The sequence below is a fragment of the Bubalus bubalis genome, chromosome 3, assembly GCF_019923935.1.
Source record: "Bubalus bubalis isolate 160015118507 breed Murrah chromosome 3, NDDB_SH_1, whole genome shotgun sequence".
Classification (NCBI taxonomy): domain Eukaryota; kingdom Metazoa; phylum Chordata; class Mammalia; order Artiodactyla; family Bovidae; genus Bubalus; species Bubalus bubalis.
The window spans coordinates 10,675,399-10,690,051 of NC_059159.1; the positions used below are offsets into that span (position 1 = coordinate 10,675,399).

The window sequence follows — 14,653 nt, forward strand, 5'->3', positions numbered from 1 at the left end:
AGGCAGGGGTATGTCTGCAGAGAAGGGGTGATGAAGCTCTCTGTGGTCTCAGCCAAGGCCAGGTGGGTGGAGGGTGAGACAGACCCTGAAGACACGAGACCCTTGGTGCCAACGTTCAGATGGTAGCACATAAGCCCTCCTCTCCTCTCAGGCAAGACGAAAGGCACATAGAAAACCAAAGAAAACATGTGCAAGCCCTTAGGCACTATGTTGGGGCCCAGAGCCTGCAACTCACCAGCATGCTCCAGAACCAGATGGGCCCCTGCCCCCTTGCTCACCTCCTTGTAATCCTTGGGGCATGTTCCCTGCAGTAGGGCTCCAGGGCATGGAGATGAGAGAAGCCCCATGCCTGAATCCCACCCTTAACAAGGTCAAATTCATCTTCTTTGCCTCCGCAAAAAGTTTACAAATGCAAGACTCTGGCTTTTCCTGAAACTGGAGGCCTAGCAGCTAAATCTCAATAAAACACTGTGTTTCCAGGTCCTGCGGCCGGTCTCAGGGCCCCCAGTTACTGGGGTTCATGGGCACTTGCCCACTAACTCTCCATCAGGGAGGCAAGCAGCTCCTCCCCTCTAGCAGGCCAAGTGCCTGTCCCCTTCAGATGCTTGATGGACCCCTGGGCCGCCGGCCAGGTTCCCCAGAGCAGGGCCTGCCACTGGCCAGCCCTCTGGCCCTCCTTATTCTTCCATGGGGGCCCTCTTCAGCCAGCCACATTTGGACCTAACAAACCTTGTCAGACCTCTTAGAGGAGCCGCAGAGCATATGTTTGTTGTCAGTATGATTTTATTTACTTTGCAGTGGGATCCACGAGAGCCGGAAGCACTGTGGGGGCTGGGGCCCCAGTGGTCAGAGTGGCCAGTCTCGAGCCTGGGGCAGCAGGCGATCGTATTTAAAAAACAAAATAAAATACAGAGAACGAATTGCTTATCACGGACATCAGTGATCTCCTGGTAATGGTGGAAATTTCTTTAAACTTTCCCTAAGACAACGGAAACCCTGCCCTCTGACTAACCCAAGGTGCTACAGAGAAGATGACCAAGTGACTTGATCTCTCAACTGGAAATGTACTTTCCTACCTAGAAATTGAGCGCAATGTGTTTAATGGCCAGATGCCTGCAGCCTGTCTGCACGCCCGCCCTGCCCCCCAGAGGCCCAGGGACATCCCTCTCCAGTCTCTACAGCCTGACTCAGGGGGCCACAGCCCCCTCCCCGCTCCCAGGCTCGAGTGGGTTTCACAGCCCCAGGGGAGGACCCCGAGGCCTGGACCACATCCTGATTCAGAGCCAGGCGTGCTGCACACAGACATGTCTCTCGGGGTCACCAAGGTCATGGCTCATGGTGAGTCTTCCCTGTGGCAGGAGTGAGGTGGCATGGGGTGAATTTCACAGAAGAGGCACAGAGGAGTCCCCCTAGCTGGGGACGCACAGTCAGGTGGACGTGTGGAAGGGAGGGGGTTTGCTGACTCCTGAAGCAGGGTGAGCTCTCGGATTGGGAGCACACCACCTCTCGGCCAAGGCTACAAGGCCAAGGTCAGTGGTCTCTTCCCTGAGTGGCAGGTGAAGTCCCCGGGACTGGGGAACCATCTTCATGACACCTTCACCTGGAGAGTCCCCGCACTAGTCCTGTGAGGTGGGCTAAGCCAGAGGCAGTGTTCCCATTCTACAGATGAGGGAACCGAGGCTCAGAGTGGGGAGGTCACGCACCTGGAAAGGGTCAGAGGCAGGATGGGAACCAGGTTCCTGACCCCTAGGTAAGTGTCTTCCTTCTGCACAGCACTGCTCTCCGTCTGTAGTGGAGCCCTGTCCTTAGGCTTCACAACTGTGGGGGCAGGTCCCTCTTCTGAGCCAAGGATGGCTGGGGACAGAATGCTTTCACTCAGAGGGAAGGCCTTGCAGCCCAGCTTAGAAATCCAAAGCTAATCAGATCCTGGGCCATCTGGTTCCCCAGGATCTCCAGGGGAAGCGCCCAGGCTCAGGCCAGACCCACAGGCTCCCTCCCCTTGCTGTGGGTTCATGGCACAGCTCCCAGGCTGGCCACACCCCTGCACGTGTGTGTGGGATTTCCCGGGGACACTCCGCCTCCTTCCTCTGAGGCAGGGCAGCCTCTAGGGGCCTCTGCTGGGCAGACAAACTGGAAGAGGCTTCCTTCCCTCGGCAGGGTGAACCCAGGTCCTCCTGCTACCACCCGGTCTCCCTCCACAGGGGAGGAGAGGCTAAACAGGAGATGGAGGCTTCCGCAGGGCCAGGGCACAGCCCTGAGCAGGTTCCCACCCCACTTTGCGGCTGCTGCTTCCCAGCTATTTCTACCAAACAAGACTCAGATGAGAGAGCTCAGAGGGACCTCACAAAACACCCGGGAGAGCCACAGAGGCCCCCCAACCCCGACTACCATTCACAGATTTTGCCCCGTTTCCTAATCAAAGGTCAGAGCTGGGGGACCTCTGCCAGCCACTTCTGCCCTCAATCCAGGACCAGCATCTTCATCCTAGCTGTTTGCCCCCAGCAGGCTTTGACAGAAAACTCAAAGGTCCTGGATTCATAAACCTCCATCGTGCCTGACACTGTCCTGTCCGATCAAGACAACACAGTGCTGCTTGCTGATAGCGTCCAGCCCAAGGCTGCCAATGGAACTGCCCTTCTAGACTGCAGACCCTCCTCCTCAGCAGAGGTGGACTGGGCTGGAGGCGGGTCCTCCCCAGCCTGCCCATCCCTCCCTCTCTAATTGGCTCAAGAACACCGATTCCCTTGATTTGTGAGTTCCAAGTCTTCCCTGCTGGGACTTAAGTCAGAACCTTCTGGAATAGCACACTGCTCCCCTCTGCACTTAATCAGACCCCAATCCCACTGTTTCCCCAGCTTGTGCATCTCCCACCTTCCCTGGGCTCAGCTTCATCCTGCCATTGTCTCCCCTTCCTTGGGGGGGTGAACCCCACACTGGGCTGGTGAGTCTGTGCCCCTCTGCCCTTTCCTCGCCAGCATGTGTACATCAAAGGTGCCCTCTCTTCCCAGAGGCCCCGATGACATCAGGTAACATCAGCACAGACATTAGCAGTGGGGAAACTTGTAAGTATGCGTGCACACGCACACCAGCCAATAACATTAAGTGTCATTTTAAAAAAATGGGTTAAATAAGCAGCATCGCGGAAGATGGCCGTGCCGGGCTGATTATCCCGTATTTGCACGTTCTGGTGGTGGGAAGGCTAGAAGTCTAATGACTGAATTATCACCCTAATGCCTTTTGCTGGCTGGGAATAATCCTGGGGCAACAGCTGCCGCAGGGTTTTTGGCTGGTTTCCTCTAATTGCATCCAGATTAAGGGAGCCATATAAGGGCGGGCTTTCTCCATCCCTCCGGAGCAATGGGACCTCACAGAGCCCATACACCCAGGTCTTCGGCTTTTTGAGGTCCTGGCTGCTCCACGAAGCCCAGACTACACTGGGGCCCGGCCCAGCACACAGAGTGTGAGGTGGGAGCAGTGAAGGCGGGGGTGGCACTTGGTACAAGGTTTTGGGGAGCTGTGAGGGTGAGGGGCTGTGGGAGCCAGGAGGTTCAGAATGAGTGCTTTCCACCCAGGACCCTCAAAGTGAGGGAACACAGGACCCCCTTCCCTCCACCCCACACAGCAGCCCAAAGGCACAAGGTATCAGAAAATGTGCAGATGCACTCTGGCTACAGAGGAAGGGAGGGGAGCACTCTTTCCCCACTTAGGCATCTCCAGTCCCTTCAGTAGAAAGTCATGCCCCTGGTAAAAGGCGAGTTCCAAAACAGTGTTATCTAGACCAGGATTTTGTGGCAGTAATGGTAGACTCCCAATTCCAGCTCCCTACCAGCTGCCTGGTTCCTCACCTCTCCCTGAGTCCCCAGCCCCTAGGCACTGACTTCTCTTACTGCAGACAAGGGTCCATTTCCCTACTCTTAGATGCTGAGTCTGGCCAGGTGACTGGCTTTGGCCAATGGGATGGTAAGCAGGGGTAGCATCTGTCAAGGCTTGGGAAGGTGCCTACACACTTCTGATTCTGCACCTTTGCCTTGGCCGGGACTGGCTTGTGGGAAGGATGCAAGAGGCATGGAGCAGAGCCACATCTGACCTCTACACACCTCTACATGTGTGAGCACCCTGTTGGAACTTAATAGTCCAACCCAGACCAGAACCACCCAGCCAGAGCTGCTGCCCCACAGACTCACGGGCTAGCTAAGTGCATGCTATTTGAGGCCGCCATGTTTGGGGGCTATTTGTTATGCAGCATTACTGTGGCAATGGGTAATTGATACGCCTGTTCATGGAGATGTGGTCTCTAGAGGAGGGTCAACATAGTGCCTGGTAACTCAAGCCACCTCCATAACGGATCAGGAGCCATCCTCTGGATGGAAAGGCAATCCTCTTTTCCCAGAAGCTGAGCAGATGAGAAGTCTATGCAGCCTGGACCCTGCTGCTGGACTATAATGGTTGGTACCCCAAGATCTGGGCACTGATGGGGCTCCAGGACAGTCTCCCCAAAAGGCTCTTGGACCGAGGTGTCAGGAACCTGGAAGTCCCAGTGTCAGTCTTCTGCCCACTGGAGGACATGGACTCATAGAGAAGCTGAGAAGGGAAGAGGCTGATAACTTCCTCTTTCCTGTTGATAAACAACTTTTTAAAGTGGCGCCATCCAGCAGCGTCCACTCTAAGTGAGAAAAGCTGGGGGCAGGAAGAAGCCTTGGTTGGGCTGTGTCTCTGTGATGACTCTCAGCACTTCAAGGATTCTTCTCCCCAGAAGGATGTTCAGGAGGATTCAAGGAACGATTCCAGGCTCCTTGTTCCTATCAGTTCAAGAGGGCGGCTTCCCGTGTCCTTGTCTGTCCTCTTCTAAACCCCAGAAGGAGCAACTGGGGAGGCTCTGGGAGCAGGGAGAGTGTGCTGGGAAGACCTGGTTCCCACACAGAAAGCAGGGTTGCCCTGAGTGACGGCTATTGTACTGTGGTCGCTCCCGCATGTGACCACCGGAGACGCTGACTTACAGAAGACTGGCAGTCACGGCAGAACGCAGACCCCGCAGGGAAGTGGGAGTGTTTCTGGCACTTTCAGCTGCCTTTGTCTTGTTGGTCAGTTCACATTGTGCCCCTTCCCTCAAACATTACAGATTCCCTTCAGAGAATTTTGCGTGCACACACACACATACACACCTCGACCCATCCAACCCCAAGTTGGTCGCAGTATTTGGTGAAAATGGCCTGCAACATTGCCAAATGTAGACGATTCTTCAACTAAGGGAGAAGAATCCGACACTTCAACAGCCTGTGCTCAGGCTCACAGGCAGCAGATTCCTTCACATACCAAGAGGGTTGGGTGTTGAAACAGACAGTATGAAAGCCCCCAGCCTCCTGCTCTTACACCTCTCTACCCTGAAATCAGTGGGGCCTTTTTTTTTCTTTGGCAGATGTCTTCACATCAGCTTTGCAGCTGTGGCTGGAGAAGCTGTGGAGTCTGTTTGATTTATTCAAAGAATGAAGCCTGATGAGGGGGTGTGCCCAGCTTGCAAAGATGTCTCTGGGCCTGGATGGGACCCCCTTGTTCTAGGCTCCCCAGTGTTGTCTCTCTCCTTCTGTCTCTGTCTCTGCCTTCCCAGTGCCTGGCAATAATACCCTTTGGTGGCTGATGAAACTGGAAGAACTCCTGGGGTGTGTTGAGATCCATCAAAGGTGGGCAACACGAGAACCCAGCAAGCCTGCGTCTCCAGGTAGGGTGGTCGTGCATCCTGGTCCCGCTGTTTGGGGAACCAACTTTTCTCTGGGCAGCTGGTGGGTTTTATTTCTGGCACTTCCGGACTCCAATTTTGTCCTTAATATGAAAAGTTTCCCTTCATGTTGCTCAAGGGCATTTTCCTTCCATTTCTACCATCCTGTCCCCTCCATGCCCATCCCCACCCCCTCCCCCATCCTTGGGACCTGGCAGAGGTCCCCTCACCCCTTGTCCAGCACAGGGAGCCCAACCTATCTGCGGAAACTGAAGCCTTCTCGGGGCGTCTTTGGGCCCTTCCTGCCTTCTCTGGGGGGCTTGGGGGAAGGCATCTCCACGGTGCCCCCGTACGGGCAGCTTTCCGACCCTGGGTGCTGGCCCGTGCACTCCACGGCAGGCATGTAACCACTGTCCCACATGCCAGTCCCACACAGCTTGCACAAGTCGTGCAAGCTACAGGGGATCCGCGGCAAGAGGCGAAACTGGTACAGCAAACTCCTCGCCTGCAAACAGAGAGGACAGTGGTGATGAGGGACAGTGGGCAGCTAGTGATCCAAGAGCAACAATAGTCAGCACCCGAGGTTGCTCCTTGTGCCAGGTCAGGGCCAGGGCTCTGCCTGCCTCATCCCTTTTGACATCGTGATCCAGCTGAAGGCAGGGGCTATAAAGTTTCACAAGCCGCGCTCCCATGCGGCTCGACCCAAGGACGGCTCCCCCAACAGTCTTCATATAGAAGGTGAACAGGGCAGCCAAAAGTGGAACAGGGCCCACCCTGGCCCTCCCTGGCTCAGCCTGGCCCCATGGCTCCACCTCTCTGCCCTGCAGGACTTCTTCAAGCCCTCTTCCTGCCCACTCCACCCCTGACCCCAGGCCCTCCTTGCTGCCCCTGGAAAACACCAGAAAGCTTTAAGAAGCGGTGTCTCCAGCAGGAGCCTGGGAAGTAGGGAGGTGGCAAAGGCCCCATTTATCCCACTAACCTTGGATGAAAGTTTGGCCACCTCCCCTCCCTAAGCCTCCTGTTTAGTTTTCCCAGCTCTGGACTATGAGTGAGGTGCCTCACAGTGGAGGACCTGTCTGTCAAAATGGGTAATCTGCTCCTTCCATGAGGAGAGGGGCCTCTTTTGTCAGCCTGATGGGCGCCCTGAGCAGCTGCCAGACATTCTGACCTTGGTGGGGAGCTCCCAGGATGGAAGGTGGGGGCCGGGCTCTGCATGTGGGCAGGAATTTATAAATGTGGGGGGTGGAGCTTATAGGGGCCCCTGTAGGGGTGGAGCTCTGGAAGTAGAGGTGGGGCTCTGTATAAGGGAGGGCAGGGCTGCATGTGGGGGGGGGCCACACTCACCTTCCTGAGAACAAGCTCCCCATTCATGTGCATGGCCAGGTTTCCAAAGTGCAGAAGCATCTGGTCGGTGGCCAGCTGCTGCTCAATGACATCATCTCCGTAGATGGCCACGATGGCCACGCAGATGAAAAGGTGGAAGTAATCTGTCTGGGGGGTAGAGAGTGGGTTCAGATAAGGCCCCTGACCCAGCCCTAGGTCCTGACTGCCAGTAGAGGCCACAAGCAGAGCTATGGGGTCAAGGGGTCCCAGGTGAGGCCGTCTGGGTTTGTGTGGCCCTGGGCAAGCCCAGCAGCCTCCTCAGTTTCCCCACCTGCAAATGGACCAGTATCAGCACCTACATCCAAAGACTGCTGTGATGCGCAAAAGGGCGATGCTGGCGTTGGTCACTGACAGGCAGCTGGTCCCCTTTGGGGAGCCCTCTAGGAGCCTCTCCAGCACATGGGCAAAGAACATGCTCCTCTGAAGCCTGGCTACTACCCATTCTGGGGTCTTGAGAGACAGTGAGTCAGAACCCCGCTCCAGTGGGTGGTGGAACATGCTATCAAGGAAGATGAACTTTCCGGCACCCACTGGTCATTGTGCTCCTGCCTTGAGGCCAAATGTCCCAACTTGTGCCCCAGAGATGACTTAGGTTTCTTGGTAAGAAAAGTGGGGAGGAGAGCCTCAGAGCCAAGCACAGCAGCTCCCCACAGTTCCCTACAATGAGCCCACCCTCTTTAACCAGATTTCAGGCCTCATCAAGGACTCCGCTGCCTTCCCTGGAGGCTGCCTCACATTTTGCTACCCAGCAAGGCCGGGCCTGCAGCAGGATGCTGGCGCTTGGTCCTCACGGGGTACATCCTGTGTCCTCTCCGGCCCGGATGCTCTGAGGGCACACTGCCTTTGAGTCACACTAGCTCCCGGGGGCAGAGGAAGGACAAGGACCACCAGGAAGCCTGTGTTTAGTCTCCTGACGTCGGCCACCCAGCCAGACAGAACCCTGTTCCTTCCCAAACAGGGCCAGGCAGAGCCTTGGATGTGCGGGCAGAGGTTACGGGCAGCAAACACCCCACATACCACCCACTCTGGAAAGGCCATTCCCAGACCGCCCAGCCCCTTCCTCTGAATTAATCCGGAATAGTCTTGCTGCGGCTCAGAACGATCCTTCTGCAGCTATTTGAATTGCGGCTGGGGCTGGTGGGGTGGGGTGGGGAGGCACAGCAGAGGAGTTTCAGGAAGATTCATGTCCAGCTCCTCTGGGAGAGGATTATGGGGAAGAAAAGGTGGGGCACATTCTAAAGGGGCCTGGACGGCAGTACTGGACTAACCCCAGTTCACTGGACCAGGCCCAGGGAGAGCCCATCCCCCGAGGGCAAACTGGAAGTATAATAAATGAATAAAACAGAGCCCTTCACACTCTGGGGACACTTTAAAGTTAAACCAGCTGGTAGTGACCACCCCCCACCTCCCGCCAGAGCTCACTCTAATGAATTAGCCTACCCCCACTACCACCATCCTACTATCCCCCGCCTCAACCTCCTGCCACTAATTTGATCAAGGGGTGGGGCCAAATGAGGCTAAATTTAGCCTGAGAAATGGCCCCATCTGTTGGGTGATGCTCTGGGTTCACATGTAACATTAGCCTAAATGTGATGTCCCGAAGGTGGCAAATTTGCTGCTAGAAAAGATGCAATGAGGCTTTGTGCAAAGCGGACACAATTTTTTTTTTCTTTTAAATGTGATCCAGTGTTTTGGACCATCCTTGCCAGTGCTTCCTAGATTCCACCCTGCAGTACACACGGAGCAGGCTAATCCACACAGGAAATGCAGCCCAGACCTGGGCCGGGAGGGAGCAGGAGGAGGTGGGCGAGGATGGATGAATACAAAACAGCCCATGGCACCAGCAGCAGGCTTCTTCAGACTCACTTCTATCAGACATAATCCTTCTTCAACACTAGTAAGGAGGGCAGACGCTGATGCACATTTCTGAGGGCTGGTGGGCGTGCACATCTATCAGCAAGGTTTGTCTAATCCAAGCTGCGCCAGCTGCCGTAGGAAGGATGAAGGCCGCTCTTGCAGAAACGGTCCTGGCCACCTCTTGGATGCGTCAATACTATTTTTTTTTTTTTTTAAGGCTGATGGATTCAGAGAGACTTGCCTATCCTTTAACATGGCCTGCTTGTTGCTAATTTGGGCGTTAAAGCCGTGTGACAGGGCCAGCGAGAGGCTCTCAGGGGAATTTGTTGAGGAGATGCTGATAATGAAGGATGGCAAGGGGAAATCACGTCCCTGCGAGGCAACAGTGGGCGGTGCCCGGGCTCTCAGAGGGGCTGGCAGGGAAGCAGGATCTCAGGGCCCTTTCCCTGAGCCATCCCGAGTGGGGCAGGCGGGTGGGCGCTGGGTCCAGCATGTGGGCACCAGCGTCCTGCTTGTCCCGCAATGTCTTTCATGCTGATTGGTTGTGACAGGAGCGTGCTCAGCCCCAGAACGTGGTAATGAGTGCAGTCAGTGGGCAATTTGCATCGATTTCAGTTACTTGGGAGGCGAGTTGAGGGTCGGAGGCTGGCCACGTGGGACTAGAAGGCAGTTGCCATGTGAGGGGCTGAATGCGGTCTGTGGGGGTCCAGGCATGGTGGAGCAAGGGGACCCCAGAGGAGGTGCCTGGTTATGCGGGCATCCTGCCCTGCTCATATGCCAGGCGTGCCCGCCTGGCTCACCTGGTAGTGGGCCCAGCAGGCTTCCCAGATCCGCAGTGCCTCGGCCTCGGGAAACTCCCGCTTGAAGCACAGCAGGAGCCAGCGGTGGCAGAAGAGCATTTGCAAGCCGTCCTCGCCCAGCGAGACCAGGTGCTGGTAGAAGCGTGTGTGGGTCAGCCGCAGCAGCTCCCGCAGGTACAGCTGGGGGCGAGGCCAAGATGAATGAGCTCCCCAGACCCGAGCAGGCCTGCCTGCCTGGCCCTAGAAGCCCACTCCCACCGAGGCCCTTCCTCGTCGGGCTCCCCCACCCTCAGACCAGGTGTGCCACACGTGAGGTCTCTATTTGCTTCATGGGTCTGCACCCACTTATTCTGTTCTGTCACTGGAAGTCTGACTCACATCTGTCTTGGTCAGTTTAGCCCAGATTTTGGACTGTTCCGGAGGCTGTTGCAAGGGACAGCAAGAGCAACCTGCTGTGGCCCAGGAGGCGGGTGGCAGGTCTGAGGCTAGGAAGACCCCTGGCTCTCAGGCACCACATGGGCTGTTTCTGATGCCCCCTCCTTCCTGAGATGTCGAGCAAAGAATCCTTTTGACAACACCGCCTCCCCCGCACCCACTCAACCACCTTCCACTCCGATTACCTAGATTCATCATCTCCCATAGCTGATTCAGAGCAGAGAGGGGACATTTCTGAACCCCGAGAGGTTTGATTTCTGCACTTCAGGTCACCACCCAGTGACGTGGGACCAGATTAAGGCTATTTCTGGCAGCGCCTGGCTTGGGCTGCTGACTTCACCAGCACCGTTGTAAAATCGATCTCCAGCAGCTAACGAGTCACGGGGCCATGTGCTGCAGAGCCGTCAGCAGCGAATCACGTCAGAGCCCGTAATTGCCTCCCCAGGTACTGTGGAAACCTGACATCACAGGGCCGACACAGAGAGTGGGGAGTGGGCAGGCTCGGCTGAGATCGCAGCCGGGGGATCCTAAGGGGGGGGGGGTCTTGGTGACTCACAGGCCCCTTCCCACACAAACAGCCCATTGTTCCTACTTGAGACAGCCACTGGGGTGGCACGGAAACGGATTCTGAGGATCCTTCCAGACTGGCCAGTTTCTTCACCTAGTGGCCCACAGCAGGGTCAACAAATCCAGGCAGGCACTGACCCCCCTCCTCCCTCCCTCATGGGTGCCCCCCGCCCCTGCTCTGGTGCCCCTTCCCTTCCCACCTCCCTGCTCCTGGCTCCCTTTCCTCCAATCCCCCTGCTGCATCCTGCTCTCCTATCCACAGTCTTCATCAGCTTCCTAATGGCTAGTCGACAGGAGTGCTCCTTGGTCTGGCATTCGAGGCCCTCCATTCAGCTCGACCCTCACTGCATGTGAGCCACCAACCTGACTGGGCCACCCAGTGTCACTGCCCAAAAATCCCTGCTCAGCCAAGTCTTGGCAGCCCTGGCAATGTTCATGGCCAGACCCCGTGTGCCGTGGAGTCAGCCTGGCCCAAGGAGACATTGGGACTGCTGTCTTGGTTCCCTCTCTATCACCAGAGCTCTTTCTGTATCACTCCCTAGCACACTCAGCATCCTGCCCGTGCACCATCAGCTTCCAGGCTGAGAATCTCTCAGACTGGGGACCCAAGACCACGTCCTAACAGGTGATTGGTGTGCACAAAGAGTGGGCACTCCTGGCCCCACCTTACCCAGTTTTGCCTCCTCACTCCCAATTTTCAGTGCTGTCTGGTCTGTGTAGGTTAGCAGGGGTCATGGTGGGAGGAGAGCTGCCTGGGCACAACAGGCCTGCTGCCCTCGAGGTGGGGTTGTGATGACTATCTAGTGGGCCTCAGGGCGGCTTCAAGAGCCCCTCCGATTCCCATCCCTAGAAACCCTGGCTATGTCCCCTATGGGGGACCCAGATGCACCTAAGAACACGTTTTATAAAGCACAGGGCCAAGTGTGATGGTGACCCCTTCCCCCCAGGGAACCTGGGTTAGGATGCCACATGCAGGGAGGAGGGAGGCCACGTGAGGAGCCTCTGGACTGCAGGAGTGTGAGGTGGGGATGGCAGCATGTGTCCTGGGACCTGGGAACAGCATGTGTCCCTCGTGGGGGAGCTGGCCCTAGTCCATGAGCCCAGGGCTAAGCCCCCCATAGTCCATCAGCAAGGCCCACCTTGGCTTTCCCGCTGCTTGGTGGCCCACAACAGCCAAGCCACACACATCTGAGAGCCTCACCAGCTGTTTTTCCATGTCCTCGTCCCGAGGAGAGCTGACAAAGATTGTGTTCTGCATCAGACCCACAAAGCACCAGAAGGTGTCCGACTCGTCTAGGACCTCAGCCAGGATGGGCGCCACCAGGTCCGACATGCCCTGGGAGTAGCCGATGGCTGGGTTGTACACCGCATAGTTCAGCAGGATCCTCCTGGAGATGCAGTGCAGAGAGCAGGGAGGTCAGTGGAGAGTGGCTAGTGTCCAGGCCAGTAGAACCCCGGGCTGGAGACTCTGGGCTCTCCAGGCCCCCGTGCTTCACCTTGATCTTAGAGGAAAGAGAGTAGCTCCTGGGATCATCTCCAGAGCTTGGGGAAGGTAAGGGCCTGCACTTAGGCACTCACCAGCCCCAATTCTCTAGAGCAGAGCAAGGAGGAATGTGGGTCTGATTTTCTTAATGATCGACTGCCTGTGACAAAGGGTGGGCTGGCAGGGACTTTTTTTTATGGGCTGCTAATTTTGTGCAATTATTTGCCAGGAGGCAACAGAATGTCAAAGATGCCAGCCTCAGCCCCTGTGTGGCTTGATCTCCCAGAGGACCACCCAATGGGAGAGGGAGACACTCGGGGGAGGCGGGTTCACAGCTGGTGTGGGCCAAGCAACTGGCTTGGTGGATGCCCAGAGGGCGGGGCCTTTGCTGGTACCTTTGGGAGGGGCTTCCAGGCCTTCCCTGGGTCACTAGGACAATAAGGGGCCCATTGACATTGCCTGAAATAGCTAAGGACTCTCTGATTCTGGGGCACTGAGCTTAGAAGAAAGATCCTTGAACCCTGCAGAAGCTTCTGCGGCTGGTCCACTTCCCAGAGGGTCAGCTGAGACCTGAGGGGTGAGGTGAGGCTCCGGGGCGGCAGATGGGAGTGAAACCCAGTTGGAAAGGAGCCCTGCTGGCCGGGGAGGCAGTACCTCATGCTCTCCACATTGGGATTGCCTTCGCCTCGGAAGAACTGGTTGCTCCTATCTGTCCGAACCACATCCTTGTCCACGGTGAACTGCACGTTCCGCCAGAAAGCTCTGTGCTCTTCAGGGGTCATGGAGAGCCTGGCACGGAGCAGAGCCCGTTGGGAGGTCAGCAAGCGTCCCACCCGCTCCAGGCCACCAGGGGCGCCCCTTCCCGCCCTGCTCGAAGATGGGAACTGGGGTCGCTGGCCAACCCTCCAGCTGCCACTTACTCTGGGCAAGGTAGGGGCGTTGGGCACAAGGCTTTCCCAAATTAACTCGGTCTCACCGGTCCCAGCTTCTGGGGGAGAGCTCACCGAAACTACAGGGTCAGGGAGGCCCAACAGACCTCAGCAATCCCAGTTCCCAGCTGCCCTCCCCTCGACCCCCGCCCCGCTGCCACCCCGGCGTTCAGTGGTGGGATGTCAGCGCCTCGTTAAGTATGTTGAAAAAGAATTCTAAAACCTTGACATGCGAGCTAAAGAGAGCCAGTCCCGGGGCCGGGTGCGGGGCTAATGACTGCACTTATCCAGACCCATCGCTCACGGTCCTGGGAGACCCATTTTCCAAGGAAACTATGGGTCACGGAACATATTATCAATGCTGAATTGCACCTCAAATTGCCTTTCCAAATGGCATTTCCCTCCGCGGCTCCGGAGGGGGGGGGGGCGGGGGTTTCCCCTCCGCGGTTCGAGGGGGGCCCCGGTCGGGCGCCGCGGTCACCTTTTCTGCTGGATCTCGGCGTATTCCTTTCTCTTCTGCACCCGCAGCGCCTCCCTTTCCTCCGACGTCGACTCGTGGCTGTAATAACGCAGCAGGAAGGGCCAGACCTCCCCTCGGATTGACACATCAATGCCGCCGAAGAAAATGGCCTGGAGGAAGCGGCAAAAGTTGGGGAGGGGCCAAAGCAAGACCGCTCAAAGCACCCCCAAATCCCCGGAGATCTGTGTTTTGGTGGCTTTGCTGCGCCTTCTTGACAACTGATGCCTTGATTCAGATCGCTGCAATTTGCACATGTTTAGAAGGGGAAAATGCCGGCCCCCCATTCCCATACAGGACACAAACCAGGCTCATTTCAATGTCAATGCCCCCCCCTGGTGCGGCGCTCAGATTAACCTGTCGTTCTCACGTCAGGGCCTTAATCCCGGTTTTGGAATCGCGGGCGCGGGCTGCGAGCTCTTCTATACACGCTGTCGCGGGGTACCCCGAACCCGCTCCGGAGGTTGCTTTTTCATCGCAGCGGCTTTGATCGCTCTATCGGGCGCGTTCACACAGCCGCCGGCGTCAGCTGACCGACCGCCCGCCTCCACCCCCCGCGCCCCGGAAACCCGGCCGGAGGCGGCGGCCCGTGGGCGCGGCCCCGACCCCTGGCCTCGAAGCCGCCGGGCCCGCGGGCACGCCGGGCCTCACCTTGCGGAGCTTGTACTCCTCTTCCACTTGGCCCAGCGCATTCAGGTGGCGGAGCCAGGCCGCCACGTCTAGCCGTCGGTACATGCTCTCCTCGGGGTGCGTCTCGGAAGACGGCAGCTTTGGACGCCGGATGGAGAACTGCATACACGTCTTTTCGTCGGCGACCTGCTGGACGCGAGGACCGTCGGGGCGGGGGGGCGGGGGTGTGGAACAGTGGCTCAGACGCTCGGCTTTCGAAGCCAGCCCGCGCTCTTCGCGGGATGTAAACGCCTCCCCCCTCTCCCCTCTTCTGAAAGGAGGGGGAGGCCTCTCCCCCGC

The 14,653-nt window shown here is 57.3% G+C and overlaps 1 protein-coding gene across 8 annotated transcripts in view; it reads right to left on the reverse strand.

The window, feature by feature from the left end:
* Window positions 1-761: 761 nt before the first annotated feature.
* Window positions 762-14,653, reverse strand: part of TBC1D16 (TBC1 domain family member 16) — an 86,435-nt gene continuing 72,543 nt past the window's right edge. For 5 of the 8 annotated variants that reach the window (XM_044938642.2, XM_044938647.2, XM_044938643.2 and 2 more), the window contains 7 exons: window positions 14,336-14,500; window positions 13,649-13,797; window positions 12,893-13,027; window positions 11,957-12,143; window positions 9,754-9,933; window positions 7,058-7,204; window positions 762-6,218 (listed from right to left, as the gene is read on the reverse strand). In XM_044938642.2, the coding sequence (XP_044794577.1) occupies window positions 5,970-6,218; window positions 7,058-7,204; window positions 9,754-9,933; window positions 11,957-12,143; window positions 12,893-13,027; window positions 13,649-13,797; window positions 14,336-14,500 (1,212 nt within the window). In that variant the 3' untranslated portion in view covers window positions 762-5,969. Of the gene's footprint in view, window positions 6,219-7,057; window positions 7,205-9,753; window positions 9,934-11,956; window positions 12,144-12,892; window positions 13,028-13,648; window positions 13,798-14,335; window positions 14,504-14,653 lie in introns of all 8 variants that reach the window. The other 3 variants (XM_025279648.3, XM_044938645.2, XM_044938644.2) reach the window with 3 other exon arrangements.